Below are 13,939 nucleotides of genomic sequence, written 5' to 3'. Positions count from 1 at the left end.
GGACAGGGACAGGGACAGGGACAGACACAGGGACAGACACAGACACAGACACGGACACAGACACAGACACAGGGACAGGGACAGACACAGGGACAGGGACAGGGACAGGGACAGGGACAGGGACAGGGACAGGGACAGACACAGGGACAGACACAGGGACAGGGACAGGGACAGGGACACGGACAGACACAGGGACAGCGACAGACACAGGGACAGGGACAGGGACCCGGGGGAGCCCGCAGGTGCTGCGAGGGGAGCGGGACCGGGGCTCCTCCGTGCCCGGGGCTCCGTGCCCAGCCCCTTTGCCATGTGTCACTTCCCCGGCTGTTCCTTCTCTGCAGGGGTCAAACAGCACGGGAAACAACTCGTCAGTTTCTAACAGCGTTGTATACATTTTAGTGTTTATTTGTATTAGCTAATGTGTATATACAGTGTGTTTATCCTGTACTTATGTGTACTTCACACAACCTCGTGTTTTGTGTGCTCCTCTGGTGACTGCAAGGAACAGACATCAAACCAAAAGGATTCTCGGGTGATTTTCTTGGGTGATCACACCGAATCTAAAGTGCAATAAACTACAGAACTAACTAATTAAAATTATTCTTTTAAAACATCCCTTTGTTTACCAGCAGAGTTTATTCTCTTATTGTGCTTCTCTTAGCTTGACCGTGATCTATTGGAGTCCTGTTTCACCCTTTATTCTATGGGAACCATGAATGTGAATTTCCTGGCAATGGAAGGATTACAAGCGTGCTTTGGGCTATTCCTGACAGCCCGTGCTGGCCCACGGCTGAATCCCAGCTCTTCATGGCCTTGCACAGTGGTGCTGCTGGTGTGATGCTTTGCTCTAAAACCCTCCCGAGCTGTGGGTGCTCAGCAGGGCTGGCAGCTCCGTTGGCTCAGCAGCCTGTGCTGCTGACCATCCGTGATGGTCAGGACAAGTTTCACAGCCAGCTTGTCCTCTGTGCCCAAGCCATCGTCCCGTGTGTCACAGCCAGGCTGCTGCCCGTCATGGCCATGCCGGTCCTTCACGGTTTGGCCACTTCACACATCCAGACTGGCCTCTGCGGCCAGGCCTGTTCTTAATGGCCAGACCATTGTCCATTGTGGCCAGGCTCACCTTCCTCCGCTAGCCTGTCTCAGGCTGGAGGTGCGGAGCAGCCAGGCCAGCTCCTGCCATCCCTTGTGGGTCCTTGCGGTGCGGAGCAGGTCAGAATGGGTCAGAACGGTGCAGAACGGGTCAGAACCGTGCAGAACGGGTCAGAATGGGTCAGAACCGTGCAGAACGGGTCAGAACGGGTCAGAACGGGTCAGAACGGGTCAGAACGGTGCAGAGCGGGTCAGAACGGTGCAGAACGGATCAGAACGGTGCAGAACGGGTCAGAACAGTGCAGAACGGCTCAGAACGGTGCAGAGCGGGTCCGTGCGTCGCGGTCGGAGCGGAGTGGTCCATGCGGGTCGTAGCGGAGCTGTTCGGAGCGGAGGTGTCGGTGCCGCTCGGTTCGGAGCAGAACGGGTCAGTGCCGCTCGGTTCCGAGCGGAGGGTCCGTGCGGGTCGGAGGGTCGGTGCCGCTCGGTTGGGAGCGGAGGGTCCGTGCCGCTCGGTTCGGAGCGGAGGATCCCTCCGGGTCGGAGCGGAGGGCCGGTGCCGCTCGGTTAGGAGCGGGGGGTCGGTGCTGGTCGGAGGGGCCGGTGACGCTCGGTTGGGAGCGGAGGGTCCGTGCGGGTCGGAGGGTCCGTGCCGCCTCTCGGTTCGGAGCGGAGGGCCGGTGCCGCCCGGTTCGGAGCGGAGGGTCCGTGCCGCCTCTCGGCGGAGGCGGTGGATGGAGGCCGCGCCCGCCGGTGAGTGACGGCGGCGGCACTTCCTGCGGGCGAGCGGCGGCGGAGCGGAGCCTTTGTGCGGGAGCGGGAGGAGGGAACCCGCGGCGCCCCGCGGCCCCGGGCGGGCGGGCAGCAGCGGAGGCGGCGGCGGCGGCTGCAGTGCGGATACCGGCAGGGGAGCCCCTTCCCCCGCCTCCACCGCCGGCGAGCACAGCGGAGGCGCCGCCGCTCAGCCGGCTCCGGCCACCAGGTATTTACCGGCCCCTCCGTTCCCCGGGCCCGGCCGGGCGCGGAGCCGTGCGGCGGGGCAGGGACCGGGACCGGGACAGGGACCGGGATAGGTGTAGGGGAACACATCCGCCCGGCAGGGCCCGGGGCACTTCCCCGGCGCTCGGAGCCTCCCGGGGCCTGCCCCGCACAGCCCCGGCCGCCCCCGGCATCCACAGATCCGGGCAGAGGGGCCGGGGCCGGGGTAGAGCTGCCCCGGCGCTCTGGGCTCCGAGCGGAGCGGTCATAACCCCGCTGGGGGAAATAAAGAAGGATTGGGGCTGTTCTCCCTCCAGGTCATCAAAGTTCCCTTTGGGGAACTCAGTTCCCTTCGGAGGGATCTGCCCGCTCCTCCCCAGCTCTCCCGGGGCCGCGAAGGGGACAGGTCGCTGGCTGGGAAAGCGAGAGATGCTAAAATTGCCCAAAAATCTCTGTAGCAAAAAGCCGGGTCTCTGGTTACAGGAGCAAGTCCCCACGGGGAGAGCAAGGCTTTACAGCATCGTTTAATAGTGTCTTTGAAACTCATTGCCTCGTAGGGTCAATTTCACCGGTTTGTTGGGTTTTTTTTCCCAAAGACTGATCACTATCTAGGAGTTAAAATCCTCTTTGTGTACTTGGTGGGATGTTGATGATACAAAGATGACACCGTTCAGCATTTCCATGTACAACCCCAGAACATGAAAACGTTCAAATTCAATAGGTCCTCAGTAGGCAACAGGCAATATTAAAATGTCTTTGCTCTTCAGATCTCTCTGACAAAGGATTTGGGAACTGTCTCGTCTCTTTCTTGCACCATTTTCTTACCTAGGTTGTGTTTTCTGTTTACAAGCCTGAAGATGGCTGCTGCTGCTTCCTGCAATGTGGAAGAAGATGAGAGCCTGAAGGGATGTGAACTCTATGTTCAGAAACACAACATCCAACAGATTTTAAAAGAATGCATTGTAAACCTCTGTATAGCAAAGCCAGACCGACCCATGAAGTTCCTCAGAGAACACTTTGAAAAATTAGAAAAGGTCAGTGATTTTCATGTGATTTGACATTTTCCATTTATAAAGTGAAAAAGACTGTTTAAAGATTTCAAATGTTTTGGGACTTTTTTTTTTCTTTCAAATTTTAAGTGATCATACAACTGTGAAAATGTCAAGTGTTAAGAGAAAAAAGCCCCAACCCCTTATTCATTACTATGACATTGACTATAGTTTAGAATTTTTTGTGCATAACACCAAGATTATAATATCTCATCACACTGCACTTGTTAAAAATGACCCAAACTGGTTGTGAAGCGTGGTATCCTGAACTTCCATCGCTTGGAATAACCTGCCTACGGGTGTAAAAGATGTTGTTTATTCCAGAGTCAGGTGCTGGGGTTTTTTCTCCTAAAACTGACCAAAATCAGAGAACCAGCAAGTTCTCAAAATCATCAAACAGTTTGCTGTTCAATTTCCCTGCTCTCTCCTGTCTGCAGTGAGATCCCAGGATCCTCTGACAGGGGATGCATTAAGAGAGACCTCACTTACTGTGACTGTCTACAAAGCAGTGTAGAGAAGGGGAAACATTTTAGAACATTCCCAGACAAATTCTTTCTAAAGCCTATGGGTGTCTTTGCAGAACGAGCATGTTGTGTGAGCAAGTGTTGTTGTAGGCTTGAGAGATAAGGTTTAATAGGTTTTTCCTTCAAGAGTGAATAATACATAAAATTGATATATCACCATTTAAAACATTTAATACATCCCACTCTCTGCTTTTCAGATACATTTCCCATAGGTGAGTATATGCCAAAATTGTGTAGTTTAAAAAAAATGCAAACATTGCATTTTGGTGGTGGTTTGGGACATCAGAGAGGAGTGCAAAGTACAAGATGGTTTTTAATTGTATTTGATTATTATGAAAAAGAAACAGTCTCCTAATTCTGTATATTCTAAACTTCTGACAGCCAAGACCCATGTTGAGACATTCAAAATTTTTGAATTTCCTTTACTGTGTTCTGAATTATTATCCATAATAACATGTGGAATTTTTGGCTTCTTGAAAGGAAGGATAAACACCATTCTTGTAAAAAACCCATTAAAATATGCTGTGGTATTATGGAATATGCTCCATTGCTAGAGAGATTTCTTGAGGAGTTGTACTGGGGGAGTTTGGCTTTGTTGATGTTAACACAGCACAGAGACTTGAGGCAGGAGGGCAGCTCCTACCCTTGAGAAATTCCATCTTCTTTCATGTGTTCTCCTATTATCTCTCAAAGAACAGCAGACACCAGAATTCTGTAGGACATCAATCAGGATGCCAGTGCAGGAGCTGGTGGATATCACTTGTCTCAAAATGGAAGATGATTTAGAAACATCAAGGCATCAACTGCAGGGAATATTGTGCTTGCTGTGGGAGGACACAATCTTGGCACTGCCTCTCTAGAGCAGCCTGGGGGCTGAGCCTGCTGAGCCTGGAGGCTTTAGGCTGCTTCTGGAGGTTTCCAGCACTGTAATTCTTGTTCCTACAGCAGCTTGACTCCCTTGTTGCCCAACCATCTCCGAGGACTTCCTTGGGATGAATTGCACTGTGAAGGATTTTCTGCTGTAGGGTAATATTTTGACTTAGCTAGTGGCATGAGAACAGTTGAAGGAAGACTTCTAAAGATAGAGAAACCTTTCAATAAGTTTTATCCTGTTTTTATACACTTGTCATATACAGGTAATGTGAAGAATCCTAATGGAATAGTGAATTTAGCAATTATTCATTAGATTTTTGTAAATGTGCAATACTGACATGGCACATTTGCTATTAGCACCTTTAATTTTGGTCCCATGTAGGGAGGGGAGTGAAAATCTTTGGGTTTCAGGATGATTTTCCAAACAAAGTAATACATTTTTCCACCAAAGTGTGGTATTTTGGGGTTATTTTCCAAACTCATTGGGATAAACAACATGTTCCACCGAAGAGAGCAGTAGAAGAACAGTTTATCTATTGAAAACATGTGGGAAGTTTAAAGGTGAAGTGTAGGATATTTTTCTAGTGGTTAAAAAATGAGCTTGTGGAAAACAAGTAGAGCTTGATCCCAATCAATGTGCTGAAGGCACCTCAGAAGTGAATAAAAAAAAGAAGAGTGTGTTTAATTTTGCTAATTCTTAACTCCATCTCATAAAATCAACCTATAAAACCAAGATTTATTATGATATGCAAGATCAGAGCAGATTGTAAATGCTTTTCACCTTCTCATGACATCAGAGTTGGGTCCACTGCCTTCAGCCTGCTGCTAAATGAAAATGGGTCAGGGTCTAACCCCTGACCCCACCACACTCACTGGCCCCAAGGATCATTCTCAGGTCTAACACGTTGAGGAGCAGGTTTGTTTTGGCAGGAATTGGTGTGAGCAGCTGAGAGCAGAGCCAGGGAATGAGGGAATGCTCGAGGGAGGCGACTGTCCTGGGCTGGTGTTCAGCTCTGTGGCTGGGCCACTCTTTATTCACAGCATGGACATGGCCTGCGAGGGCTGGAAAGGGAGAACATGAATAAATACTTATGAATAAAGTGCTGGAGACTGAGGCTTGATGTTTGATGTGTGATTCTGAAGGAGTGCCAGTGTTTGAAAGAACACCCCCCCAAAGCCTTTGTAACTGCAGTTTATTTGTATCAAGTACACTATCACAAACCATAACTGAAAATAATTGTGGGAAAACTTTAATACACATTTTTCTGTTCACTTAATACTGGCAGGACCTGCTTAGATTGCCAGTAATTGCTGGGAATCAGCCTGTGTTTCTGTATTCTGAAGTTTGCAAGTTACTTTTATATGCTGTGACCTATGGACTTCAAGACGAAATCTACTCTGATCACATTAACAGTTACTTTGTAAAAACCTATAACATGCCCTTGAGCACAGAAAATAGTTGAAAACAGTTTAGATACTCTAGATTTTAAAACCTGTGATATTTCGTTTGAAAAATTTGTTTTATGTTTCCCTGTGACTGTGTAGATCTGGGTGGATGGAGTGAGGAAAATCTTTCCCTTAGGGATTGTAATTGGGTTTTTTTTGGAGTGAGAGAATAGATGTTAGTGAAGAAACTCCAGCATTGTTTTAACAGCTGTAATTAAGTCCTGTTTACTTGAGGACTAAAGGAGGCATAGCAGAAAAAAACACAGGGAACGCATATTTTATCTCTGGTTCTTACTTTATGTGGAAAAGTTAATTACTGAGAAATTACTGGCAAGGCTTTGTACATTTAGCCATACCGAGACTGCAAAAATTTCATAGTGTCAGGCTGTTTAGTGCCACGATTATATGATCAAAGGTGGGGTTGTCTTGCCAGGCTAAGCTCAACTGTTCTGCAGCACAGAATGAGAATAAAGAATAGAGCTAATGAGGAAAATGGCACAGAAGAAGAGGAAGCAGCAGGAAACTGCAGGATGTGTTTAGAATGGCTTTGCTGAGGCTGTTTGAGTGTGGGGTATTTGGGAGCAGAGCTGCTCTGGCTGAGCTGGGCTTTGCTGGGACCTTCCGGACCTGAGCTGGTTCCAGGCCCCTCCTGCTGCCCTCAGCACACGCAGGAAACACCGCTTTGCTCTAATAAAATTTAATAATAAATTAAATTTATTAAAATGACTGCCAGCGGATGGGCAGCGTTCTTGCGGAGCCAGGCTGGTGCCGCCTGTCTCCCGGTGCCATCGGAAAGGGAATTTTTGGAATTTTTGGAATTTCGGGAAGAGCCGAGCTCGGGACCCCGCTCGGGGTTCAGTCCAGCCCCGCCTGGCGGCACCGGGCGGAACTGCAGCCGGCCACGGTGGGACACGGCAGGAAAAGGGTTAATAAATAACCCCCAAAAGCACCCCCTGCTAGCAAAGTGCACTTCATTTATTTCCCACAGAGGCTTTCAGAGCCAAACGCACTCGAGCATCAAAATCTGAGCACCAGGCTCTTCTTCTGCTCTCCCAGTATTTGTATTTTATCACGGAAAGGAGCCGTTCAATCAATAATTTCCACCAGAACCTGTCTAAACTGATGAAATTCATTCTTAAAAGTATAGGTTATTGTTATGCAAATTATAACTCACTGCTTTCAGATAAGCTGGGGAGAGGTTACGGATTTGAAGCGAAATCACACGGAGAAGAAAACTAGAAAAAACGCATTAACTAAGCAGTTTTCTAAAGCCTAATAATAATATTGTTCAAAGCTTGCAAAGCAGTTGGGTGTTATCCTCTTGGTGGTCAGAAATGCTGGTAAAGCATGCAGGAACATACCTGAGATGTTGATAGAAGCACAAGAGAGGGAGCAGCAGGTGCCCTGGCTGTGTGACCACACTTCTGAGCAGGCTTGGGCAGCCTCTGCTCCTGCCTCTCCTCTGACAGCAGCACTGGGAAGAGCTGGATGGAAATCAGCTCAGCTGGGACCCCTGTGACTGCCAGAGTCTGCCCCAGGCAGTGTTGTGAGAGGTGACAGTTTACTTGGAAGAGGTAAAGGAAAACGAAGTGAATTTTTAAAACCCCCTCAGGCAAACTTTCCTGCATGCAGGAGGCTTAGGGAAGGGTGGAGGATGAAGGGAATAAGAGTAGAAAGAGAAAAAAAGCTTTTTCCCTAAGAAATAAAATTGGTTACAAGCAAACCCGTGCTCTTAGGAGCTTGTGTGGAACATATTAGAGCTGAGCTCCCTGTTTACTTTGTGTGTCCACAAGTGTGAGTAGCTTTCCCAGTCTCAAAGCCAAAACCTAACAAAAACAGAATGCAGTGATGGAACACAGAGGGAATTCTGCCTGGAAGACGTCTTTGTTTCACATCTCAAGCTCCCCTGTTTTACATTCATCAGGTTACTTAATCCACTTTTATGTGGGCTTGTCTCTTCTTACACAAGCTATGCGTGCATACATTGTTATTTGGCTGGATTTTAAGAATCAGAAGTGTTGGCTATGATTCTCTTTGATTATATAAGCTTTTAGGTATCAAAAATAGGGTCTGTGTTTTGTAACATAACCTCTCACTTTGCTGTGAGGTGTATGTAAGAAAGTAGGGAAGAGGTGGTGAAGGGTTGAGATGCTGAAGACACTGGTGGGGGGGAAGACAAGAAGTGTGAACAAGGTGCAGGAGGTAAAACAATGGCAGTAAAGGGTCTAAGGAAGGTCAGTGATGCAGCTGGAGTGTCATCAGAGTAGGAGGATTTTTGGCAGGAGAACTTTGTCTAGATTGGAAATTGGGAATGAGCTGAGATGCAGGGAGGCCGTGGAGGATGCAGAAATAGTAATCCAAGTGGAGGATAAGTGTGGAGTGGGTAAATGCCTTGGTAGGGTAGTAGGGAGTGCAGGTTAAAGATATTTCTTAGAAGTGCTGTAGAAGAAAAGGCAGCATGTACCAGGGGGAGGGCAGTGGAACAATAATTGGGATTGTGTGAATAACAAGGCTGAATGATCATAAAAACTGTCTGTCCTAGCAATGATAAGACTTCAAAGAACATTAAGGTCTCACAGATTTTTCCTGCTTTTAGTGATGGCATTGGTCAGTCCTGTGCTTCCAGCAAATCAAGGTGCTCTGCCTTTGGCCTTTATTGGTTGCTATAAATCATTAATCCCAACAAGTAGAAACCCTCCTGGGCTGAGAGCATCTCCTCTGGGTCAATTCCAGCACAAAAAGAGATTAGTTACCTGTGCATGAACCTTCCTGCACATTTTCTGTGAATGATCCAGGTCTGTCAGTCAGAAAAGTTTATAAATGTGCTTGAGGGGGAAAGAAAATCATTTAGAGTGTACTTGGTGGTGGTGTTTTTGAATGCAATGTGTACATTGTAGGAAGCACAGCAGATACTGAGCTTTGATATCAAATGTCTGACTTGCTTTTAGAAGTCTTCTTGGGTTGTAGTTGCAAGGCTGCACAGTGATTTGGAGCCTCCTTAGGTGCTTTCCTTCCTTCAGCTCACCTGAGTTTTCAGCTAGTGACAAAGCCTGAAATGAGAGAATGGGAAAGGAAGTGAATTTCTGTTTAGAAATGCTCCAGCTGATAGGAAAAAACACTTCTGGGTCAGGAAGTGTGAGTGCTCTTAAGCAGTGGTCTAAAACTGTCTCAGCATTGCGGCTGCTTCACTTGCAGGGCTTAAACTCATTCAAAATTCATGAAAGCATTATCTGGGGAAGATGCTGAGGACAATATGCCAAATTCCTGTGGTTTATACCTCAGCTTCTTGTAGCTGAAGGTGGACATTCAAAAGATAAATTGGTCACTGAAATTGTATTTATTGATTCTTCTATCAAGTTGAGGCAATGATCAAAGGCAGTTACTGTCTTGCAGTTGTGTCTTCCATGTGTTTTCTCATTTGAAGGTGGACATAATTGGGCAATATGATTATGAATTACCAGTGCCATCCAAAGACAGAGAGAGAGAGAAAAACCACTTGTTGCCATGACAACAAAAGATGATGATGTGTTTACTTGAAACTGAGTTCTGCACAAGGATTCACATCAAGCCACATCTGAAGATCGGTGTTTGAAGAACTCTTCTGGAGACAGTTCATTCCTCCTTTCAAACATTTGCTGCATTTGTGCAGTTTTACCCCAGGATATATGGAAGACATCTCCCTGAGAGCTCAGCCCAGGACAGAGCAAACGCTTTCATTTCCAAAAGGCACTCTCTAGTTCAGGAATGGGGATCCTTCCCAGACTGCAAATAGCGGCGTGTGGAAAAGCCAGCCAGTCAACTGCCTGCTGTTTATATAAAAGGAGTTTGTAGTGAAGAGACTTCCTTTTAAAATGAATCACACCGTAACTCACTTTTATAATCCTTTAATGTCTTTTTGGCTTCTAAAAGTATTTGAGTTTAAGAGCATGCTTTGTAGTATTAATTTTATCTCACTGAGCTTTCTTTTGTGTATAAATCTGTGCTGGGGCAGGGGAGGTATTATTTATTAATTCCTTGGAAGTGGTTTTTATGCAATATATACTGAAGAGAGAAGAGTGTATTTTATATCCAAATGTGGCAAACTACTACTCTTCTCTCTGAGTAAATATGCTGTGTATAAAAAAACTGTGTAAGTGCTGCACACCATGAGTTAGCCAACTCCCCTCTTGTTGTACTTGCCTTTTAGTTAAATTTTAGCTGCTTTTCTTCAGAAAGGTCTTTACTACCTTTTATTTAAGCCCATGAAGAATTTGGTTGTGTTGATTTAATATAATCAGAGACCATTTACACTGTCAGAGATAGGCAGTCAGTGGTGTTATTTGAAATTCTTCTGTCACAGCTTTTGTTTTTAAACACTAGCTATTAAATATACTTGTAATACATGGCACACATTTGTGTTTGAAATATTTTGCTTGATTGTACTTAAGGAATCTAGAGACAGAGAGGAGTAAGGAAGAAGTTGATGAGAATGCTGAAATAGAGTTTGCAGTTCTTACACTATAGGAAAACCTAGCTGAGTCATTTTTTACATATCTAGTGTTACTGTTTGAATGTGAAGTTAAAAAGTTTCAGTAAGGATTTAATACATCTGAAATTCTGGTTTTGGTTACAGCACTGAGGTCAATTGTATTGTGGCCTGGGAGTTTTGAGGTTGTAAGCCAAATTTAAAACCCAACTGCTCTCAGGAAGAACTTGGCACTTTTTGAGGCAGGTCAAGGTCTTGAAAATTCAGATCTTTAGCCAGCCCTCTACATTTTGTCTCTGAGCTTGTCCCCTAAATATTTCAGTAATGCCTTCTTCAAAACAAGAGTGTGTGACTTGTTACTTTGAGCCATGCAGCATGGCTCATGGCATGGAAATACTGTTCAGTTATTTATTTCAAGTAGCAATAGTGCATCAGAGACTGGTGTCAGAGGTTAATTAGCAGGGCAGTGTCAGTGATAGCACAGGAATTAACTGGAATTAGACCAGAAAAGACAGGTGGCATGACTGGATTTGATGTAAACATCAATGTCAAAACATATATTAATCATCCATTTTTCTTGCAAGCTTGAAAGCTGTGAGCTTGTGCCAGTTTTCTGTACTGCCCTTTTCTGGTGCCATACCTGATGAGCTGTGGATAAGTCACTTCCTCTGTCAGTGAGACCAGCTGGTGATGTTGGTGATCTGCCACTCGTGCTGGTGCTCCCAAATGCTCCCTCCTCCACTGACTCCTGTCCTAACTCTGAATGGAAGCTCTCACTGGAAATTTCCTGTAGGACAGAGGCCAGGTTCTGGCACTCCTGTTGGAGGAATGTTGGTTTATGGGGCGTGCAGGGAGCTCAGCGTTGCTGTGATTTCTTTTGGGCAGCCTGCAGTGCTGCTGAGCTGAGTTGTCTGACAAATACTGGGGTTTTCCAGGGAGTCATGGGGTGATGGCTACGTGTACAGCCCTGGACATGACACTGGGGCTGCCAGACTCTGGGGTTTGCCTGCACAGAGGAGATGAGAGCAGATCAAACACTGGGCTACTGCTGCAGCAGCCAGCTTGTGCCCTTGCAGTGCCTGTGTCCCTCCTGCTCATGCCCTCTGTTTCCTGTGCCAGAGAACAGAACAGATGGCCCACCCCATCTCCAGCTCTCCTCTGCCTTTAGGAGATGGGTGAAGACTGGAATGAAGCAGCCCTGAAGGCTCTGGGGAAGCAGCAGGGGCAGAGTGTTGTGGCTGAGCAGTGCCAGGGGGAGAAGGAAGGCTGGGTCTGAGCAGACAGGCCCCCATTCCTTTGACTGACAGACAGGGATGATGCAAAGGGAATTTTACTCCTTTATGCTTTCCCTCAAATCCGAGGAAGCTGAGGGATAGAACATGGGGCTCAGAGAAAATGCTATAATTATGGGTAATCTGGTTTGCCTCTATCCTTTGGAAGTCAAATTCAGTGTATGGATTGACAGTCTTGCAACTCTGACCTCCTTTCTTGAAGGTTTTCTGTAGTTTTCTACTCTCGTTACTCTCTCTTCAGGGATTCCCCTTCCTATATTATTTTCTGTTCCACAAGCGTGAAATTTGGAGAATAACCTCCCTATTGTCCAGCTGGTGCTAGGCCAGCCATCATCCTTCATAGTCCTCTGGAACCTACCTTGGATCTTATTTGCTTGGAAGGAGTCCCATTGATTATAAATCAGTTGTATGGCAGAAATTCTGGAGTAGGGAGCATCTCTGCTGTTTGTGGTGATAGTAAGCTTGCAAAGCAGAGCAAGATGAAGAAACCTATCTACTGTATCAATGTGTGACTTCTGACAAGTTGTCTGCACAAGAGACAGTGATATGTACAGGCCAACTGAGAAGATAACAGCTGTGATATTGGAGACTAAGCAAAAGAGGCTTGTTTTGCTTTCTCAACCAGGGTAGCTGCAAAGATATGCCTGCACTTTATATACATTGGTTGCCATGATGTGTAAGAAGGAGTTGAACAAGTCAAATGCCTGTACACACATTGTAGATAATGCTATTCTCATTAAATTTGCCATTTTCTGTCAGCAGTGCAAACTGACAGTCACCCAAACAGAAGTGAAAGCGTTGCTGAGAGTCATAAAAGAAGGGAGAATTGGCTATATCCATGGGTAAGAGGTGTTTGATTGTCTCTTTTTGCCTTGCAGGAAGAATGCAAGCAGATCCTGGCTCGGCAGAAATCCAGCTCCCAGTCGGATTCTCACGATGATGAGATTTCCCCTCCGCCTCCCAACCCGGTGGTGAAGGCGCGGCGCAGGCGAGGAGGGGTCAGTGCAGAGGTGTACACAGAGGAAGATGCTGTTTCCTACGTCAGAAAGGTACTGTGGGGCCACCTCTCTGGCTCTGAGATGTACAAGACAATCGAGTGACTCATATTTTGTCCCTAGTTTGGACTCCTGGGCCAGCCTGGAGGATGGTGTCCTCATGCTGGCATGAGCAGGGCCTGACCATCTTCACACTCAAGATCTTTTGCTGTCTCCTTGACTGGGAACTCTCCCCATCAATGGATTTCAGCATTTGCTGTTCCTCCCTTTTTGAGATGTGCTGCTCATCTGTGTCCCTGTCTAACAGGGTCAGTAATTCTCAGCCATTTTATTGATAGTCACTGACCAGCATTTTCTGAGTTTGGTCAGAACCTCACGTTATTGGAAGACATCTTTTCTATTGCTGCATTTCCTGTTTGCTATGCTTTTTGTTTTTTGTTCCCCAAAGTCAGTTCTGCCTCAAACTTTCTTTAATCTAAGTCATTTAGGTTTCCTAGACCTCTAGGGCACTTATTTCCCATGTTGATTAGCTACCACTTAACCCATTGAGTTTTGGAAGTTGACCATACTTGGGTGACTTTGTGTGACCATTGTCTTTGAAGAAATGCCAATCTCAAATTAGGTAATTTCCTCACTAGGAGCTCTAATTTGGGTTTCTCTCTCTTTAACTGCCTTTTTCACAAAAATATCTAACTATGTTATATCTTTGATATCTCTTAATAACTCTGCATTTTTTTGACACTGGCTAAAGTTTTCAAAGATTATTAAAAGAGAGATATTACAATAGCATATGTCATGTTTGTTTAGGGAGCCAGGCTGAAAGTGTATTTCATAAGGTTGACAGATGCTACTAATGTGCTTTTGTGCATGCCTGGAGTAGCTTTAACTCAAAGAGCTTTTTCTTTATGGGAATACATTTTGTCAGTCACTGTTTTTTGGCAGAATGCTTTTTGCCTTTGCAGTCAGATGTGCTTTTGTCATCTGCTTATGATACAAGTTCACTGCCTGCTCTGGGGATTTCTGTAGCAAGAAAAAAAGAATAAGGAGAGCCATTCATCCTAAAAACAAGTGTGTAAGAGTATTCTTGTGGCACTTAAATAATATTTGCAAGTGTGTGGTAAATTTTAATAGCACTGTGGGCAAACTATTATTTAATGCCCTGCACCACTAAAAAACTTACGTGATACTTCAAAAGCCACTTTAAAACACTTTTCTTTTTGTGCATTTT

At 46.0% G+C, this 13,939-nt stretch overlaps 1 protein-coding gene across 2 annotated transcripts in view; it reads left to right on the top strand.

Annotated features, from left to right (window-relative positions):
* The first annotated feature begins 1,856 nt into the window (after positions 1–1,856).
* PRKAR1B (protein kinase cAMP-dependent type I regulatory subunit beta) overlaps positions 1,857–13,939 on the top strand; it is a 91,727-nt gene continuing 79,644 nt past the window's right edge. Inside the window, exons 1-3 of one of the 2 annotated variants that reach the window (XM_058849884.1) lie at positions 1,857–2,071; positions 2,897–3,101; positions 12,595–12,765. In XM_058849884.1, coding sequence (XP_058705867.1) covers positions 2,925–3,101; positions 12,595–12,765 — 348 coding nt within the window. In that variant the 5' untranslated portion in view covers positions 1,857–2,071; positions 2,897–2,924. The remainder of the gene's footprint in view (positions 2,072–2,896; positions 3,102–12,594; positions 12,766–13,939) is intronic. The other variant, XM_058849883.1, reaches the window with a different exon arrangement.

Source organism: Poecile atricapillus, chromosome 14 (genome assembly GCF_030490865.1).
Source record: "Poecile atricapillus isolate bPoeAtr1 chromosome 14, bPoeAtr1.hap1, whole genome shotgun sequence".
NCBI classification, from domain to species: Eukaryota; Metazoa; Chordata; class Aves; order Passeriformes; family Paridae; genus Poecile; species Poecile atricapillus.
This window is presented reverse-complemented; position numbering and strand designations above follow the sequence as displayed.